Source organism: Falco cherrug, chromosome 1, assembly GCF_023634085.1.
Source record: "Falco cherrug isolate bFalChe1 chromosome 1, bFalChe1.pri, whole genome shotgun sequence".
Classification (NCBI taxonomy): domain Eukaryota; kingdom Metazoa; phylum Chordata; class Aves; order Falconiformes; family Falconidae; genus Falco; species Falco cherrug.
Window position 1 is genome coordinate 80,529,347 of NC_073697.1, and position 13,186 is coordinate 80,542,532.

At 40.1% G+C, this 13,186-nt stretch overlaps 1 protein-coding gene across 8 annotated transcripts in view; it reads left to right on the top strand.

Moving 5' to 3' along the window:
* The window catches only part of RAPGEF2 (Rap guanine nucleotide exchange factor 2), a 199,003-nt gene that overhangs the window by 58,624 nt on the left and 127,193 nt on the right, over positions 1-13,186 (top strand). For all 8 annotated transcript variants that reach the window (XM_055699703.1, XM_055699655.1, XM_055699475.1 and 5 more), the window contains exons 2-3: positions 2,400-2,470; positions 6,025-6,081. In XM_055699703.1, coding sequence (XP_055555678.1) covers positions 2,400-2,470; positions 6,025-6,081 — 128 coding nt within the window. The remainder of the gene's footprint in view (positions 1-2,399; positions 2,471-6,024; positions 6,082-13,186) is intronic.

Sequence of the window (13,186 nt, forward strand, 5' to 3'; positions counted from 1 at the left end):
AATATTTATTTAGGTTTTGTTTTTTTTCTTACCCCTTCTCTTTTTTAGATCTCTCTTTTTCAGATCTTTTTAGATCTCATTTTTTGTCTCTTTTAGGAAGGACCTCTACCATCTGCCGTTCCTGGTATGGGGACCTATGGGATGTTGTCTTTGCAAATATTAGACACATATGCTTATGTTTTGAAGAGGAGCTATTTTTTTTTTTAAAGTGTTCAGTAAACTACCCTGTCTGTTGTTTGTGAAACTGGTTACAATGACTCCTGTCAGTGATTTAATGCATTCCTCTTGCTTTGAGTCACTTCAGGTGCACTTCTCTGGGAACATAACCTGTGTTCTTTACTACTTTGTATACTTGTAGGGTTGGGCATTAGTTTGTGTCACCCAGCAGTTTTGGAAACCAAATGCCCATGGTTCCCTTTTACCACACACTTTTAGATCTGTGGATCCCTGTAAGCCAGCATGCTTAATGATTCTTTATTGCTGTGAATCCTTTACTGCAGATAAAATCTGTGTCACTTGAGAGAGATCTCAGTGCGAGCTGGTGGCGGAAGGTTACTCTGCTGTTCTGCCTCTGCTTGCTGCTGGCCAGGCTTGCTGGCAATGAATTTCAGTAGCACCTTCTGGTCAGGCTCATTTCTGTGTAATCCACTGCTATGAGCATCTGCTTCTCAGTGGTCCACTCCCAGCTTCCCACGGCAGCCACTGGCTCGTGTTGCGGAGTCTGGCAGGCCAGGATGAGTGGCAGCGGTGCCACGGGACTGTCAGGCTTGTGTCATACCCTGCCACCAGCACAGAGCTCCTGGGGGCCTTGGCTCACCCCCCGCCTGTTTGGCAAGTGAGCAGGCCACTGACTGCAGCAGACATGCCCTTTCATATGCTTTTGTTAGTATTAAAAAAAAAAAAAAAAAAAAAAAAAAAGGCAAGCTAGTATTGTACTCTCTCTTCAAAGCCTTCTATGTGTAAGGTCCCTCCATCCCAAACCACGCATAATTACCTCTCTTCTTCATGTATCCTCCCCTCCCCACAGGAGGGCCAGAGCCTCTGGAGGGCAAGGGAACAGAAGGACCAGAATAGAAGTGACGTTGCAGCATTTTGGCTTCGTGCATTTCTTCTACTTTTTCAAACTGAATATTTACTTTTTTCAGTGTGAGAAAAAGAGATTTGTTTTGGTGCTGAATGAAAGACATCTATTTTGTCTTAAACATTGAGTGTAAATCCTGGTATCTTTTCTGATCTATGCCATGGTTTAAACAAGTACAGTAACACTTCTACACAATGTCTTTAACTATATTTTATTTTTCTTACTTGAATTCAAGTTCTCTGTGCAGCTTCAGTCCTAATGTCTTTGCCCAAATACCACATCTAGTATTCCTTCATTGTGTCTGAACACTGAAGTATTTCTGTACTCCGTGGTCAATTTTAAATACACAGATTTTTCGCAGTGACCAAATCTTTCATAAATTCATAGCTTTGATATGTTCTGTTACTTGAAAACATCTTCTTAAGTTATGAGACTGGTAATTTATGCTCAACTTTGTCAGCCTCAGGTAGTGGTTGCAAGGCACTGCTCTGATTTTTTTTGTCTCTTAACTAGCATGTTTGAAAAAATGGATGATGAAACAGCATCAAATCAGTGAATCAAAGTTAAATCACCCTAGAAGTTGTGGACTGCACTGAATTTTTTTTCCTAAGTGCTGTAGTGATTTTTAAGTATAACGTTAGCAAAGCCTCTAGACTGACATTAGTGGTTTCCATAGTTGCATGTTAGGAAGTTTTAGTCTTGGATGTTGTTTTCATATCTTTATTAATGTTGTTTTGTGACCTGGATATTGGAGGTCCACGTGGTTGAATGTAACACTTCACCATGTAACTAGGATTATATTTATGACTTTTTTTCTGATTTACGCTTGTGTTTTACCTTCCATTTGAAGATAGAATTTCATAAATGTTTATGCACAATGGGGTATTTTGTTAGACTGTTTTGTACCTTTTCCTTTCCCCTGAACATGAAAAGACCAGTGTCCATGAGCTTGCTTTATGAAATAAATGAAGAGTTTTGGATACGTTGGCATTGGGAAGCGGGACAGCGGTAGTTGCAAGTTATCTCACTGGAGTTCTGAAGCAGGCTTGTTTCCTGGAAATGAGTAATGACAGCAAAAGCAGAAAGGTTTCTGTGTCTGTGGGTTTTTTTGATGTGGACATACCATCATTCTTCCCTATGTCAGGTTCCAACATATAATCGAAGGTATTCCTGCAACTTGCCTTTAACCTCTTGTAAATGTGTTATTTCAAATGTTCCTGCCTTCCCTATTAGCAAAGCTCTGGATGTTTTGCAAAAACAGTATTTTAACAGCTTGGTCCAAATCGAGAATCCTAATAACATTTTCCTTTGTTTGTAGGATTTGGAGATTGTGTATTCCTATTTACATGGAATGGAAGCTTTGTCTAATCTCAGAGAGCATCAGCTAAGGTATGATTCTTATCATTAAAACTATATATTTGTTAACGCACTAACAAAGCAAAGAAACAGTAGGTTTGGTAACTGTGCGCTACTCTTAAGTACAATACCTCAAACCGAAAAGCTGGCTGTCACTGCAGCCATTTCTTCCCTTTGTTACTGTCCTGACACTTACCCCTTGTGTATGTATCCCTATTTGTTCCTTCTGATTTCTATTGTGGATGTGTGTGTTTTCTTTTCAAACTTTCAGGCTAGTAGTAAATGCTTTGCATGCAGAGTACATGTTCCAGTCCTGAATTAAAGTCTAAATCACTTATGTAATATGATAATCATGAGAGCATAGTCTGTTATTTAGCTTCTGTTTCAGTTTGTGCTTGCTTTTGTGTGGAAGTTTTAGACAAATTATTACTACACATGCAAATGATACTTCGTAAAAAATTACTAATAAATGTCAGCCACGTATTTTTTTAATTAAAATGCTTCATGAAGTGAACAAATTCAAGTAAAAACTTCCAGATGAACTTCCTATTTTTTGTAAAGACTTGTGTGTGTTTGATTTTTAGGTAGTTGTTTCAGTTGTCCTCGCATAAACATCTTACAGCGGAGGATTCTAAGGGTGTTTGGACATCGGTGTGGGGCTGGCAGGTGCAGGGGGTGGCCAGCACTTCTTCTGTACGCTCTGTGGCGAGGGAGGGTGAATTACTGTTCTATTGCATCCTGGGGTTTGCCAACATTTGCCACATCTGAAAATGCTGAAGTAACTTTGACTTGGTTGATGCTGGCTTAGGTTCTAATTTCTGGCCTCTTGCTTCATCCTTCTCTCAGAGTCTGCATTCCCAAGCCAATATTCTGTAATTTGGAGAAAATAAAAGGCGGGGTTTTGTTTCTCCCAAAGTGCTCAAGACACTTTTTGCAATGTTGAATGTGGACTTCAAAGGAGTCTCTGTAATTACTTTTGCTTTGGAAGGAGGCCACGATCACATTCAGTTAAAGTATTTTGTGTTATGTGATTATATGCAAGACTTTTAGCACATCAAGTTTTGCATAGCTGGGGCTGAACTGGTGTTAACTTATTTACAAAGATCAAAGTGTGCACACATGGTGCTGTGGTATGTTGATGTGTGCTTCTTGGCTTCCTGTGCAGAATGAGGTTCTTGCTGAGGAATGTGTGGAACTTGCTCTCCCAGCGCATGAATTCCTAGAAGAGAGCTTCTGTTTACAGAACCATACATGGGAAAGGCTGGGCGCTTGGCAGATGTGGGACAGAAGGCTTTTATAGTATCCTTTAGGATACAACATTTCTTGTGGCCCTGGGATGCCACAGAAACCTCCGAGATGTGTTATAAAACTAGCTTATTAAATATAGCATTTAATAGTGAATAACTTACCTTGTGGCTTGCTGATGATCTCATCTTGAATTTATTACGTTTCTTTAGGAAGCAGACTAAGGTCATTGTTTGAGCAAAAACTAGACACCAGTATTGACCAGACCTAATTCAATTTTTCAAATAGTTGAGGAAGTAATCTAGTTTGTACTACTTGGTCACTGTAATTTCTAACTGTTCCAGTTTAACACAAGAATTGGAACACTTGGCTACCTTCTGTAAGAGGTATTTTCTCCCCTGTTACTGTCCTAATAATGGGACCAAATTGCTTTAAAACTTAGATGGTTCCAGTAGTGAACTTGCGTGACTTTATCAAGAATGTACTTCCTTTGCTCCCAGTTCAGAGGGAAACAAAACTTGCTTGTTAAAGTGATTCTGTTTCTTATAACTCCTACTCTTAGATGGCCTGTTGCCCAGCATCATTTCAGGCCAGTAAGTCGCAGACTATCCTTGGGCAGTATCTTAATTTTTAAATCTGACTGCTAGCAATGACATTTCTTCCGGTAGCTTCTTACTAGTAACCTCATGTCCACTCTCCCCCTCCCTCTCAAAACAGGATCAGAAAGAGAAGATAAGGACCCAGGAGGTAGAAGCTGACAGTAGGTTTTTGATGTCTGTAAAAGATTTTGGCAAGACCCAATTTTATGGCGGGGAGCAGTATCTGAAAAAGAGAAGCTTCTGTGGTTCTAAACATTTTTTGCTGTGCCAGGAAGCAAGAAGGTTTTTCATTATATGAAGTTGATATACAATCCATAATGCTTAATTATAAACAATACAGATATTGCCTATAATAATAGTTCTCAAAGATGGTCCAAAGAGTAGATCTAAACCGCTAGACTGGGGGAAGGGCTGTGGTAGTAAAAGTTAATCACCTCCCCCCCCCCTTAAAATCTGATTTTCTAACAATTTGTGAATAATCAGGGTACCACTATAAGCCTTCTGCTTTTGGGGAGTAAAAGCATTATTTCTTAGTGGGCTGAATTAAGAAGTAAATCCTGAGAGAGATAAGTGCTAAGGTAACTTTTGTAGCAGTCTGTTGGCTATTGAAAGGCATGATCTAGGAAATCATGGGAAATGGCAATAAGAAGCCTTTTAGATGTCACGTCAAACCCAGACCAGCTCTTCTAGGCCTCAGATCAACTTTTCTGAGACTTTTCTTGAGCAGCAATTCTTGAGAGCTTTTGTCCGCTTAGGATGTCATTGCAGGCAGCCAGTCGTTGGTGCACTGCGGTTCTGGTGATTGATCCTGCGAGGAATGAAAACTTCTTTCCCAAATTTAAATATAGCTCCTTATTTGAATGTTCACATGAGCCTCTTAGGCAAATATCTGTCTGACTGTCTGTCAAATAGCCTTGGTGTTTGCAATCTTTTTTACAGCCATAGAAAGGCCAAGGGAGGCATTGGAGTTTGTGTCCTTCCCACCCCCCCAGTAATTTACAGGGTCCATTTCCTTAAAACAATAAACAGAAATGGCATGTTGATTTTTTTTTAATCAAGTTGACATTGCATTTCCTAATATGTTGTAAATTCTGTTACAGTTACTCTCCGTTATGCCACATTTGTCAGGCAGACAGTGAATGTGAAAGTACTTTAATCCTCCCCTTTAGACAGAGGACTTTCCTGCAGGAAATTCTCTCCACTTTGAGCCCTCTGAGATTTCAGCATTAAAATCTTATGGTGATTTTTAAGTTGCTGAATTTTAGCAAAATGAGGAGCATCGATTTACCATGCAACATAATTTCTTATTTTGTCTGTTTGGCCTGACTTGAAAATGGGAGCAGTTTTTACATCATAGTATCTCTGATTAGTATTACATATCATACATTTCCATCATTTCTAAAATTCTGAATTGTTTCCTTATAAAGCAACTTACTTTTATCAGATCACTCAATAGAATGAGATCAGTATCATTTTACCCATTTTATAGAACTTTTTTTTTTTATGGGAGCAATTACATCTAGTGTTCTAAATCAAATCTGATCTTGGATGAACTAAGAACTTTAACGCTTAGATTTATCAATTTGTTCTCTTAAATTAAAAACCAACTTAGCTTTAAATTGATGGTTAGTTTCTGCAAGTGCTGGAGGCAAGTGTGAAAATGCTGCCTAACTTTAGAATGTGAAGTCTTTGTGCAACGGATAGGAATCATAATTAAAAATTACTTCTTTCCTTCTCTTTCAGACTGATGTGCGAAACTGTTAGATATGAAAGGCATGAAGCAAATGAAGTTCTGTACTAGTAAGTATCTCTGCTTCCTTTTGTATGGTGTTCAAAGAATTAATTCATTTTAAAGTGTGTTAAGGACAGTGTTTAATGCCAACTCCCTTGCACAGCGCACAGTCTGTAAACATAAATGAGCTACATCATTTTCGGCTTCAAAGTTGGAGAAATTTGCTGGTGCCAGGGAGGGAGCTAACAGCGATACTTGCTTGGTGACGTGTGTGCATTAATTCTTGTAACCAATGAGATTACATACAATTAGGAGATGTGCGATGTATCCTCATTAGAGTAAATTGTCATTTAGTCTCCCTCCAATTTTTTCAAAGTAGTAGCAACTAGGTTTTCATGTCAGAGGTGCCAAATCGACATATCTAACACGGCTTATAATTAGCAGGGATGTGATCTAATGTCAGCTCAGATTTACAGTAGAGATCTGAGGACTGCAATTGCTGTATTTATGCAAGAAACTTGTCGAAACAAAAAGTTTATCAGATTTTCACTTAATGCCCCTAAACCAGACTCTGAATGCATATTTTTCTGGGTTGTCTGGTATTATTTTAACATTTAAGCACTCAAAGAATTCACTTGTATGCCTTCTTTTATACATGTGCAATTTTTCCTGTATTGACCACCAGGAGGAATATATGTTTGAAAACTGTAATGCTAAGCCTTGACCATTCAGCAAAATTAATGTCTAATGAAACCCAGTAATCAGTTATGTATGGGAAATGCACAAGGACACACTGTATAGGTGCATAGATAATTTTAATTATGCCAACATAATATTTATTAATTTTACAGACTGATTTGCTAGTGACCATTGTGCTGGTGATTTGTTCTTTTCTAGGCAGTTGGTTTGTGTCCATTATTTGTACTAGAGTTTTTGTTTAGACCCAGTATCTTGGCTCATTCTAACTGTTGGTTTAAATTTGAATTATATGCTGAATGAATCAAGGCTGCTAGTTATGTGTGTACACAAGGCAGGCAAAAGTTACTAGGAAATATGTGCCTGAGAAAATAAAGTGCGCAAAGAGAACGCTGTGAAATCTGGGTTAACTAGAAATGCTTTTTGCAATTCTTTTGCACTGATTTCCTTTGTCACTCCTTTCATGTGACTTCATCTTCCCTTTAGTTGTTTGCCTGTCATTCCTATTTACTTGCTTCTTGACATTTTCCCCCCGCCCCATGTTTTATTCAGTAGATTTAATGGGCAGTTTGGCACTTTCTGGGTATAGATAAAGCAAAATGTGCTTGCTTTAGAATTTCACATCTCTGTTTTAATGCTTAATGGGCTAAACCTGAAAGTTAACATTTAATGTTTTTTTATTTAAAACATAATAGTTAAAATTCAGTATTTGGAAGCCAGGAATGTATGTCCTCTTACTCAGAGTTGTAGATTTACGTTTTATTTTACTGAACAATTTGAGAGCTACTTGGTAGGAAAAGCCCATGAAACCTGCAGTCTAACTTCAGTGTTCTATTTTTGGGATAATGAACTTGAAGTAATCCTTTTTTTTTGTTTCACAAATTCAGCATATCTACCTAAGACATATCCTTCTAAAAAACAGGATTCCAATTACACAATGTACATGTGTGGAAATATTCTTTGAGTACTACAGATGATAAGCAATATGATAGCCAGGTTAGAATCAATCCACACAGTTATAAGCTATAGGAAATGAGCTTGGACCATAAAACCTGGTCACTTTTTATTGAATATGGCAGAATTTATCACTTGAAGCTCTTATTTTGGTTATGAAGGTGGATGTTTAAAAAAGCATTAAATTTGAATGCTTAAGTTACAGTTCTTATTATTTCCCCCCACACACACTCCCGCAATTGTGTGACTTGCATTGAAATCTTAAATTGGGTGCTAAGCTTTTGTGTTCGTTAGAAAAATCTATTAAAATAGCTGCAACTGTTGGAGCTGTTAATTGACCTGTGTGTGTGAGCTCCCTGAGGCAGAACTTAATGTCTCAGTGTGGATAAGCTAAATCTTTATTCCTAAATGCCAACGTGAAAGCTAATACGGTTGCTATATTTATCAAAACTTCTTCATTGTGAAAATTTTGTTTTATGTATGTGTTGCCAGCTGTACTTGTAAAAAGGTGAATCTGGATTGCATGTTTGTAATGCTGAAAATAACTATCCGTATTCTGCAGAAACACAGGAACTATTTTTTATCCACTTTTTTAAAAAAAGTTGGTAACTTTTGTAGTATCTGTATAGATACTTTTATGACTACAGGGATAAAATGGAGCACGTTGTTTAAAATTAGCTCATCTCATCTGCATTTACTTTACTATCAGCGGGTGTACATGGTAGTGACAAATTCTCAAACCCTACGGCCATTTTGCTGTTTAAATGGAAACTGGGTTATTAAAACTGGCAGTTCAGCTTGAGTTATTCTTCATTTGCCAGTCATCCTATTACTTTCATTTGATGGGAAGTTAATGATACAGGGGCTTAAAACCTGCAAGGCAAAATTTCTGAACTGAGGTTTACTTGACACACGTATCTGTGGGTTTTTTAGCTTGTTCTTTTTTTCTTCTTCTTTTCTACCTGCTACCTTTATTCAAATCTATTTAAAGATCCCATAAAAAATTTTTTTAAAAAATATTTAGTTTGATCACTTGATATATATTTTATCTGTAGGTCAAAGAAAAAAGTTATTTTTTCATATCTGTATAATAGTAATTCTGGCAGTTTCCAACAGTAAGTTAACATTTTCTTTGTAAACCAGAGTTCTAGCAGATTTGTAGAGGGTGTGTATACCTCTTGACAAAGTTGAACAGCATTTTTCAAATCAAAATGTAAATGTTTGCTTGATGACAGAGAGGAATCCTTGGCAATGAATATTTTGCATATAAGCAGATGAATATATCCCTAATAAAAGAAGCACCCCTTTTTTCCCTCATCAGTTATACAGGGGTTGTATGTGGCTTTAAGCCGTGCTGTTTGATATTTCTGGCTGTATGCGTCAGTGGTGTTTGGCTTACTCTTTCTCTAAGGAAGTCTTATTTTCTTCTGTAAAGATAGTGGATTTTATTTAAAATAGAAGATATTTTAAGTTTTGATGACCTGCTGTCCAAAGTTATTTGATAATAAAATCTCATGCGTTTCTGAATTGCTGTGCACAACATGTTTTTGTGACCATATTCACTTTGGTTTCTGAGTAATGGAACCTGGAACTAACTTAGCTGCTGCTTGTAATTAAAAAAAAAAAACAACCAACCAACCAACCAAAAAAAAACAACAAAGGAAGCCCCAACCCATGTTATTGTAAAGTGTGTTTTAGTTTTTTAGAGAACTTTGCATGAAAGCCTGATAGGATATATGCTTGTACCACCCATATGTCCCTACTAGAGAAGACTGCAAAACATGTATTTTGAGCTTAAGCTCTCGTCAGTAACAGATTTCTTAGTCTGTAGCACTTTAGTAGTATGCTGCTGGGTTTGATAGTGTTGATTCTTAAAAAAGGACAAGTGTTTAAAGAATAGTAGTTATCTCTTGGACATCTTGAACTGAATTGTAGTGTTAATGTCTATGTCTGGAAAAAGCTCTTGTCTAATGTCAACAAGTTTGTGTGCTTTTACGTCATTCAGTTTTACAGCCTTCTGGGCTTTAATGAAACTCAGTGCTTTTAGAGGACTGTATTGTGGAAAAAAAAAAAGTGGGTCTACATATAAACTGGAGATTGGAGAGAAAAAATGTATGTGGAAAACTGAGTTATTACTGCAGAGAATGTCCACAGCTGAAATGAGAATTAGTAATTTTTTTAGTTTCTAAATTACTGGCTATGGTAGGCAGGATGAGTAACAAATAGTCGTATTTGTACAATTACATTTTTCTTGGGTTTTTTCCTCATTCCCTGCTTGTCATACAATGTGGGATGAAAAACTCCACTTGTGTTAAGACTGTAGTGCTTACGTGGGGGAGTGGGGTGGATGAAAGAGAGTAAGGCATGAGAAGTGGAGAAGACTGAAAAAAGGGTAAAGATGCATAATTTCAACTGGTCTTTTTGGATATTTCCATGTTCAGAACTAAATTCTCAGGTCAGGTAGGTGTAATATCATCGTCCAGTCTCAGCCATGTTTTCTGAGTTACAGCACCATGGCAAATCCCAAGACCCTGACCCACTTGTTTTGGGCTAGCGTGCAGCCTTCCCCGGAGCCTGCCTTGGCCTAGCAGTCAGGGCCTGAAACGAATGAAATCTGGAAAAGAAATAAAGGAGCGCCACTTGTTGGTTGCAACTCAAATGCTTATGGTTTTACTAGATGAAAATGTTAGTGCCTTTCATAAGGTAGAGCAGAATGTCTGAAAAATGCTGGAAGCCGTTGGTTTTCCATAGCTTTGGTTCAGGTTACGTTAGGAGTTTTGCACAAAGGCCCTGGGGTTATGGGCTTGGGGCGGCAGCTGGCAGGGAACTTGCAGAGCCTCCTCAGGAGGATGCTTTTCTCAGGGAGCAGTGCTGTCATCGGTCCAGCTACCATGCATTACACGAAAAGTCAAGTAGGGATTTGGGAGGTAGCTTGTAAAGCCTCTGAGTGTGTCTAAGCTAAATGGCTAAGCGGTCGTTTTATTTGCAGCTGTAGGTCCATGTAATTAACGCACAGTTTTCTGCACAAGGACAGGTGAGAAATAAATCTATGAGTAGTCTTTAACTCTGGGAATCTGAGAGTCAAACTTTAAGTCCTACAATAAAAGTGACATTTAAGGAATTCATGGTTCTTTCACAGTAGCATATTGCCCTGAAGACCCTGAGGGGGACAGAAGCAGTACATTCAAAACCACAAAAAGTGATGCCAAAGTTGCTGTACATTTCTGCATAGCCTGACTTAATTGTGCAATGATGTGTGACAAAAATGAGTTAAAAGCTGCTCCTTTTAGCTATGGGTGCATGATTTTTAAACAGAACAGCTCTGCTGAGACCACCTCACTGAAGTTTGTCTTGTGATGCATACATTTGTGTTGTGGAGTGCTTTTATGTTCTGTACGTGTTCAAGAGGTTTTGTGTTGGTGGTATCATAAAAACAAGTTTTACAATATAGATATGATATATGCAATCTATAGCTATATATGTTTATATCTTATAGATATAAAACTTAAACCCTAAAACACTACAGATAGTAGTGTTTTCTAGAGAACTGTATGAGGGTGAAGCTGATGTTTCCACTAGTCATATTCCAAGCTATCAGTAAAATTATTATTTTGTAGTCTTTAATACTTTTAACCAGAATTTCTAGGTTTTGCACCTGTTTGTGGAGGCTTGGGCCACATTTTTGCATTTACTGTCCTTGTTTACTGAATGTTCTTCCTGACTTCAGAGAGGCCCTATAAAACATTTCTTCCTCTGTCATAAAATGAGACACTTTGAAAATTATTTAAAATGCTTTGAATACACGGTCAACCCAGAATATGTCTGTTTGAAGCATCTGGAAATACAACACAGCAGAGAGGAAAGGGTCTAGGAGGTTCCTGGAGTATGTGGAAGATAATTTCCTGACACAGCTGGTGGGTGAGCCAACTAGGGATGGTGCCCCACTGGACCTGCTGTTTGTGAACAGAGGATGTGACGGTTGGAGGCTGTCTTGGGCACAGCAACCATGAAATGATCAGAGATTTCAGTTCTCAGAGAAGTAATGAGGGCGATCAGCAGAACTGCTACCTTGGACTTCTTGAGGACTTTGGCCTGTTTAAGAGCCTGTTTGATGCAATCCCTTGGGAGGCAGTCCTGAAGGCCAGGGGATCCAGGGAAGCTGCGTATTCTTCAAAAAGGAAATTGTAAAGGCACAGGACCAGGCCATCCCCGTGTGCCGAAAGATGAGCCAGTGGGGCAAAAGAACGGCCTGGATGAGCAGAGAGCTTTGTCTGGAACTCAGGAAAAAAAGGAGCGTTTACCACCTTTGGAAGAAGGGGCAGGCAACTCAGGAGGACTACAAGGATGTCGGGAGGTTATGCGGGGAGAAAATTAGAATGGCCAAAGCCCAGCTACAACTTAATCCGATTACTGCCATAAAAGACAATAAAAAACATTTCTATAAATGCATTAGCAACAAAAGGAGAGCTAAGGAGAATCTGCATCCCTGCTTGGATGCGAGGGGGAACAGTGACAAAGGATGAGGAGAAGGCTGAGGTACTCAATGCTTTCTTTGCCTCAGTCCTCAACAGTAAGACCAGTTGTTCTCTGGGTACCCAGCCCCCTGAGCTGGACAACAGGGACAGGGAGCAGCATGAAGCCTCCATAATCCAAGGGGGGCATGGGCAGCAACCTACTACACCACTTACACACACAAGTCCACGCGGCCAGATGGGATCCATGGAAGGGTACTGAGGGAGCTGGCAGAAGTGCTGACCGGCCACTTCCCATCATTTATCAGTCCTGGCTAATTGGGGAGGTCCCAGAAGACTGAGGGTTAGCAAATGTGATGCCCATCTGCAAGAAGGGTGGAAGGAGGATCTGGGGAACGGACCTGTCAGCCTGACCTCGGTGCCGGGGAAGGTTATGGAGCAGGTTATGAGTGCCTTCATGCAGCATGTGCAGGACAGCCAGGGGATCAGGCCCAGCCAGTCTGGGTTTATGAAAGGCAGGTCCTGCTTGATGAACCTCGTCTCCTTTTAAAACAAGGTGACCTGCTCAGTGGATGAGGGGAAGGCTGTGGATGTAGCCTTTAGTAAAGCCTTTGACACAGTTTCCCACAGCGTTCTCCTGGACAAACTGGCTGCTCATGGCTTGGGTGGGTGTACTGTTAAATCCAGTCAGCAGCCGGTCACACGCGGTGTCCCCAGGGCTCCGTGCTGGGGCCCGTTCAGTGTCTTTATGGAGGGCCTGGCTGAGGGGATGGAGCGCACCCTCAGCCAGTTTGCAGATGGCCCCCAGCTGGGCGGGAGTGTTGGTCGGCCTGAGGGCAGGAGGCTCTGCAGAGGGTCTGGGCAGGCTGCACCGATGGGCCGAGGCCACTGTACGAGGTTCCACCAGGCTCAGTGCCGGGCCCTGCCCTTGGGTCACAGCAACCCCCCGCAGCGCTCCAGGCTGGGGGAGAGCGGCTGGGCAGGGCCTGGGGGGAAAGGGCCTGGGGGTGCTGGCTGGCAGCCGGCTGGGCAGGAGCCAGCAGGGTGCCCA